The following is a 7,500-nucleotide window of genomic DNA, read 5'->3' as shown; positions in this document are numbered from 1 at the left end:
TGATAATCTGATTGATTAAACAGATAAAGAGATATAACTTGGCTGAAATGGGAATTTCTTATCACGATTATTTTTTACTTTAAGTATCCCCGGGATGAAAAAAAAAAAAATCTTTGCCTAATATTTTTAGTCAATACTATTTTTCGTCTATATTGTAAAAAGGGGCCTTTAATATGCCTCCTAGATTATCAAAGTTTGTGTGTAATTCCTTAATAATGAGAGAGAAAAATTGGCTGCTTACAGATACCCTATGATAAAGTTCTACTAAAGATATCGTATTAATGCATTGATATTTCTCAAATGTATCACTTATGACAAATCATAACTTAGGAAAAGATGACTTCTTAAATGAGCGTCCAATGTCTTCTAACCTATAAGCAAGCAATCATGCATTAATTCAAACTACATTGATATATTTACGCATGACCTGAAGAGTCCACATTTGAGGCACTTCAGTGTGACTGATTAATCAATACGCAGTGAGATATGTTATGGCATTCTCGGACAAATTGCATCTGACAGTCTTAGTCATTGCAATAGTTCTTCAGCAGGATGATTATTCCTTGTGTCAATAGCCACCAATCCAAACAATGAACCTTGTCCCTCCCCAATTTTAATTACTGTGTGTTGCATTGAAAAGAAAGCACAAATGGTTAATGTTAAATAAGTTTTTTCTAATAATAAAAATGTATGATATTGAAATTGTTAATAAATCTAAAAAATTAAAATAAAAGGTGTAGTGGTAAAGAAAATTAAATGATGAATAAAAAAAAGAAATCACAAATGGGAAATATTGAATATAAATATATATATATACTGCATATATATATATATATATATATATATATATATATATATATATATATATATATATATATACACATATATATACATATATATATATGTATATATATATATATATATATATATATATATATATATATATATATATATTTAGAAATAATCAAAATGTAAACTGTCTTTCATGCTCAGATAAGTATTGCTGAGCCAACGATGGCAGACGCGTTTCTGTATACAACTTTATAACGTATATGTTTCTAATTACCCTCCCTAATTCAACTCTTATCGTTAGTTGAACCATCTTCTGTTTGAATTCTAGGAAATAGAAATTAGATTAAAACCTTTTTTTTACTTACCTATAACAGAGTCTTCATTGTCTAATTGAGCTTGTGAAAGACCAACGGAGATTAGCACGAGAAGGAGAATCATCGGCTGGGACCATGCTCTCGAGAAAAATTGAGATCCGGGAGCCATGCTTTGCTAAAGGGTTTCAGGGCTGCGTTTTGGGAATGCAAGGTTGTCGGGAGGATGGCGATCAAAGCTTCAGGGTTAACCAACGAAGTTCGTTAAGGGTTTCAGGGTTGTTGTTGGGAAATCCGGGGAAGTTTAAGGGGAATGGATTAGAGGTAGGGGATAGGGTTCTTCTGAGGGCGGTAGTATGACTACGACATACAATCACTCATTCAGGTTAATCTCTTGTATGTTGTCCAGATGGTATTTTCGAACGTTGCCGAGGCTCACCATCACCCTTGTGGCTATCGTATCTGTTAAAAAAAAGAGAAATCTTGTTATTGTTAAGAGAAATTACGTCAATCTAAAGTGTGCAAAAGAGAGCAGTATAACAGAATAGAATCAAATATTATTTATCTGAAAAAAAAAGAAAAAATCATATTCTTAGTGTACCCAAAATTTTGTGTAACATTCTGAAATTTAATAAGAATACAAATAGCCTATAGTCCCTTGGAATACCTTTGACCTTTGGGAAAATGATTATTTAATATTCTTAACCAACGAAATTGAAATAAAATCATACATAAATTCATCCACCTTCAAATTTTTATAAATGGTTTAATACACGAAATTCGAAGAAATCGTTTGAAAGCTGAAAGAAAAAAAAATATTTAACCATTAAATCTGGATCTACTGTATAATCAGTTTTCTCGCAATCATTTTCTTTGAACGAACACGAAAAATAAAGTGGTCTTTTGCAATTGTGTATGAAATAGTTCAGACGTAAACACCTCATTCAGATAAGAAGTATTGAAAATTTTAAGTAAATTTACAATTGTAAAGTATGCTATATGGCATTAACAACTATTCCCAAGCCTCTAGTTTTTCTAGTTTTAATCTGACAATTAAAAGATTATATTATTAAAACAATTTCTGAGTGGTCAAGCAAAGGTGTACTAATCAGGGAAACCCATACTAGGTTTATTTCCTGAGAGTGATTAGAATAAAATCTCTCGCCATCACCAATCCACAGTTGGCCAACGTGGTGATGAAAACTGGCCTAACCCCAGACATCAATAAGAACATGTCTGAGGCGTTTTTCCTGGAGTGTATTAGACACGGCTGCGTTTGTTTTTTATCGATAAAACAATGGAAAACTCCGTCATCAATAAAGCGTCATTATCTTTAGAGAGAACGTCTAATATTATTTTTCAGAAAGATTTTAAATAAGCTACTTCATGAATGTCAGCTTAGCTAAGCCCAATTTTAAAGAGGCTGACATTTTGTATTAGTTCAAAGAAAACTGATACAATAACTAGAGAGTCACTCAGTAGAGAGCATGCCTTCGCCACGACAAGCAGTCTTATTTTCTTTTTTAACTACACTTCTGATTTTTACTTTCTCGTAATTTCTTCAAAATGTAATGGATTTGTCCTTGGGTCATACCCCGCATTTCCACGAAGTTTCGTTGAAATTGGTTCAGCAGTTTTTGCGTAATGTTATTCTCAAACAAAAAAATAAACAAACAAAATATTTCTCACTTACTTAAGATTCCTATTATTTTCAAAGTACTGCAGCGTACTTGTACGTTGATATACTTTCTCCAAAATGTTAGATTTATCCTTAGGTCATGCCCAACATAACCAAAACATCGGTACAGTAGATTTAGTGTAAAGGTGTTCAAACAAACAAACTAAAAAAAATAAACAAACTAACAAACACACATGGGTGAATACATACCAGATTTTGGCAAAGGCAAAAATTTATGTTTAAAAGGGGAGTGGGGATGATTGCCCAAATGCCACAGCAACATGTAACAATTCATGATTTAGAGCCGCTGCCGTAAAATTTTAGGTGTGATTCTCGACAGCAAATTTACTTTTGAGAAACACATTAGGTCTGCGTCTTTTTCGATTGCACAAAAAAATGGCTTATTGAGAAATTCTTTTAAAATTTTCGGTGATCAATCTATTCTGAAGAAGTGTTTTAATTCTTTCATTTTACCTTGTTTTTGAGCATTTTCTCCTGTCTGGTGTTCAGCTGCGGATTCTCATCTTAATTTGTTGGACAGAAATTTCTTATTCCTGATCTAGATATTAATCTTTGGCACTGTCGTTCAATCAGTTCATTATGCATGTTGCATAAGATTTTTCATAACTCTTACCATCCTTTACATTCAGATCTCCCTGGACAATTCTATCCTGTTCGTAATACTAGGCAGGCAGTTAATTCTAATAGCCAGGCCTTCTCCATCATGAGGCTCAATACTACACAGTATTCTAGAAGTTTTATTCCAGCTGTTACCAAGTTGTGGTCACGGTCAAGCAAAATGTCTCAAAGAGGGAACAAAACTGAAATCCCCAGAACCTTTAAGATCTGAAAGAGGTGACAAAACTAAAATCTCAAGGACCTTCAATGTCTCAAAGAGGTGACAAAACTGAACTATCAAGGACCTTCAATGTCTCAAAGAGGTGACAAAACTGAAATCTCAAGAACCTTGAAGGTCTGAAAGAGGTGACAAAACTAAAATCTCAAGGACCTTCAATGTCTCAAAGAGGTGACAAAACTGAAATATCAAGAATCTTCAAGGTCTCAAAGAGGTGACAAAACTGAAATCTCAAAAACCTTCAAGGTCTCAAAGAGGTGACAAAACTGAAATATCAAGAATCTTCAAGGTCTCAAAGAGGTGACAAAACTGAAATCTCAAAAACCTTCAAGGTCTCAAAGAGGTGACAAAACTGAAATCTCAAGAATCTTCAAGGTCTCAAATGGGTGACAAAACTGAAATCTCAAAAACCTTCCAAGTTCTCAAAGAGGTGACAAAACTGAAATCTCAAGAACCTTTAAGGTCTCAATGAGGTGACAAAACTGGAATCTCAAGAACCTATAAGGTTTCAAAGAGGTGACAAAAACGATATTCAAGAACCTTCAAGGTCTGAAATGGGTGACAAAACTGATATTCAAGAAGCTTCAAGGTGTCAAAGAGATGACAAAACTAAAATCTCGAGAACCTTTAAGGTCTCAAAGAGGTGACAGAACTGAAATCTCAAGAACCTTCAAGGTCTCAAACAGGGGACAAAACTGAAATCTCAATAACCTTGAAGGTCTCAAAGAGATGCCAAAACTGAAATCTCAAAAACCTTCAAGGTCTGAAAGAGAAACCACTAAAACACGAATGGTCCAGAGTGTACCCACGTTAAAAGTAAACGTTAGTAACTGGGTGGATTACCATGAATAAAACAGAGGTAATTGTTGGTCATTATTGAATCTTCTATAGCCATTATTTTGCGGTATGCGGATATGAATAAAAAGAAGTGCCCTGCGGCAACGAGAGTATTATCATAAATAATCATATCTGAAGAATGTCAAATTTAAAGTCTTGTGTATATTGAGTATATTAAGTCTTGGCTTCCCACGTAAGGATTATTTTTAGGGATAATATGAATAATTGAGAAAAGTATAGATTTGCTCATTTATTTGTCTGCCAATAACAATTAAGTTTAGTAATTATCGAAGAAGGAAGGTCATAGTCAATATACAAGGCACACAAATTAAGAAAAAATGTATTAGTATTGATTATACCATGATTAGATTATGGTTAACTGTATATTCTCATGAACTTCATTGTACATTTGAAGTAAAAAAAGGTGCTAATCTTATTCACCACAGAGAGATATAGGAATGGACCTATGAAATTGGGTTGTACAGCCTGCTAAGAACTTTTAATGACATTCACCGTCCAAATACAACAGGGGGAAACCAAAAAGTTGTACTGTGAAGTAAACGTTAGTAGTTGGACTGCAAGGAAGAAAGCAATCGATAAAAGAGGTAAAGCAGAAGGATATGAATACATAGAATGACGCCAACGTAGAAGCTAAGAGTAAAGCAAAGTGTCAAAAAATACTGATGGAGAAGTGATTTTTTTTTTTCTAATTAAGCGACAGTGAATTGATTTGTTTTTGTGATATGATATTTCTAATATCTGTAGATTTAATATATGAATTGAAAACTCAGTGTCGTATATATTGTTTTGTGAAAAACGGATATCAGAATTGAATCATGTACACAGGTAGATAATGGTCATGATTTCTACATCTGAATTATTACAGTCAATTAGTTAGGAGCTTGAATATAACCAGAGTTGGGTATGTTTGGACAAAATTGAGTGTATTTACTTGATATTCACTATTATATGCTATAGCATCGTTCAATAAAGTGAAATAAAGCTAGGCGTCGAATATCAAAGTCATTACAACTCCCGAGTAAATACACGAATACTCAAAGACTGAATCAGCACTAAGAAAACTGTTTGTCAAGATTCATAAATCTTATCAAACGACAAAATATGTTAAATTCTGGTCACCGTTTCACAAAATCTAATTCTACCACATGAATATTTAACGAAAAAATATCTTAGGGTGATATTTTGACCTTGTATCCTGACAAACAAGACGAGGAAAATCAAAGGAATCCTATATAAGAAGTGCAAAGTTGGTAATGCCAACTTGTTTCACATGAGACAGGTCATGCAATGAAGAGATAGCAGGTTCAAGATCATTCTGGTGTCCCATTGAAAACGTCACTACCTAGCGATCTGCCGGACTGGGGTTCGAGTAAGGCTCAAGCTCGATTATTTCTTGTAGTCTCTGCAATCTCACCATCCTTGTGAGGTAAGGATGGGGGGTTATGGGGAGCCTATAGATTTGCCTGCTGAGTCATCAACAGCCATTGTCTGGCCCTTCCTGGTCTTAGCTTAGGTGGACATGGGGCTAGGGCGCTGATCATATATATATATATATGGCACTATCCTGCTAGTTAGGGCATTGTAACTGTTCCTTGCTTCTGCCATCCATGAACGGACTTTTAACCTTTATAGTAAATGATTGATGCTGGTCATTTCGTTTATTCAATTATTCAAAATGGATCTTCTTTTTTCTTACTAGCAAATGTTTGGTTTATATATATATATATATATATATATATATATATATATATATATATATATATATATATATATATATAGGTGCTTATGTTGAAATTAAAACTGATAATAGAACATGTTTAAGCTTGCCATCACATGTTTCACATAGTTTGAATTTTTTGTGACATTCTTGTTCTCAACTGCTGGTATATAAGCTAGTTGTCTGTTGAATAAACTTTACTTGCATTCACCTCGCCTCTCTGTTAGAACCAAAAACTTACGTTGTCAGTCTCATTGCGTTAAAACACGATGTTGATTTCCCTTGAAATGCTTTGGATAATTATGCTCATTCTGCTCGAAAAATATCTTTAATCCAGAACTTTACATTCTGCATGAATTAACTATAAAAACGACACATAGTGGAAATAAAATACTAGAAATAGTGTTATAAAGGTTTTCAAATCTGCATTTTTTATATTTCCAGTTAAGAAATATGTCTGATCATTATCTTCATTAATGCCATTCTACCTTGGGGAGATTATAAACCTCTATAACGCATACATTTAAACTGACCTTTTATTAGATACTGATGTATGCGACCCGTCAAAAATGACGAGTAAATATCTATATAGATATACAAACGCTCGCAAACACACAGATTCAATCCTTACCACCCCTCCTTCTTTCGTAACTACAACCTCTCTCACCAGAGTTTGACTACTCCCTCTCCCCCTACCCGAGGTACAGGGAGAGACCAAGTAGTTACATGTCTGGCCATGTCATTGAGTGCGACCAGTAAGAAATATGATTATATATATATATATATATATATATATATATAATTATATATATATATATATATATATATATATATATATATATATATATATATATATATATATATATATATATATATATATATACACACACACACACACACCAACAACAATTTTTACTTAAGGGGATTTCTCCAGGTGTTAACCTTTTAGTTGTTGGAGAAACTTTTAAATCACAGTAATTCACTGCTGATACGATGGATTTTTTGTGTGTTTGTTGGGTCGGTACATTTTTCGTTACACTTAGGATATTATCAATTCTGATTGATCCACTCTTGATGTGTCAATCTCCATACTTTATAAAGTGCAATCTTTATATGATATTTATGCCACAGCAACTAACAATGTAGCTCTAAGATTTCAAAATCCGTAGCATTCTCAAAAATTGTATTCATATCATCATCATCATCATCATCTCCTCCTACTCCTGTTGACACAAAGTGCCTCGGTTAGATTTCACCAATTCTTATATCTTTCTACAATTTAATATTT

At 33.3% G+C, this 7,500-nt stretch overlaps 1 protein-coding gene across 1 annotated transcript in view; it reads right to left on the bottom strand.

Moving 5' to 3' along the window:
• LOC137642246 (ionotropic receptor 93a-like) overlaps positions 1-7,500 on the bottom strand; it is a 115,002-nt gene that overhangs the window by 100,992 nt on the left and 6,510 nt on the right. The window contains exon 2 of the mRNA XM_068374776.1: positions 1,158-1,565. Within this exon, the coding sequence (XP_068230877.1) occupies positions 1,158-1,275 (118 nt within the window). The 5' untranslated portion in view covers positions 1,276-1,565. The remainder of the gene's footprint in view (positions 1-1,157; positions 1,566-7,500) is intronic.

This window comes from Palaemon carinicauda, chromosome 6 (genome assembly GCF_036898095.1).
Source record: "Palaemon carinicauda isolate YSFRI2023 chromosome 6, ASM3689809v2, whole genome shotgun sequence".
NCBI classification, from domain to species: Eukaryota; Metazoa; Arthropoda; class Malacostraca; order Decapoda; family Palaemonidae; genus Palaemon; species Palaemon carinicauda.
This window is presented reverse-complemented; position numbering and strand designations above follow the sequence as displayed.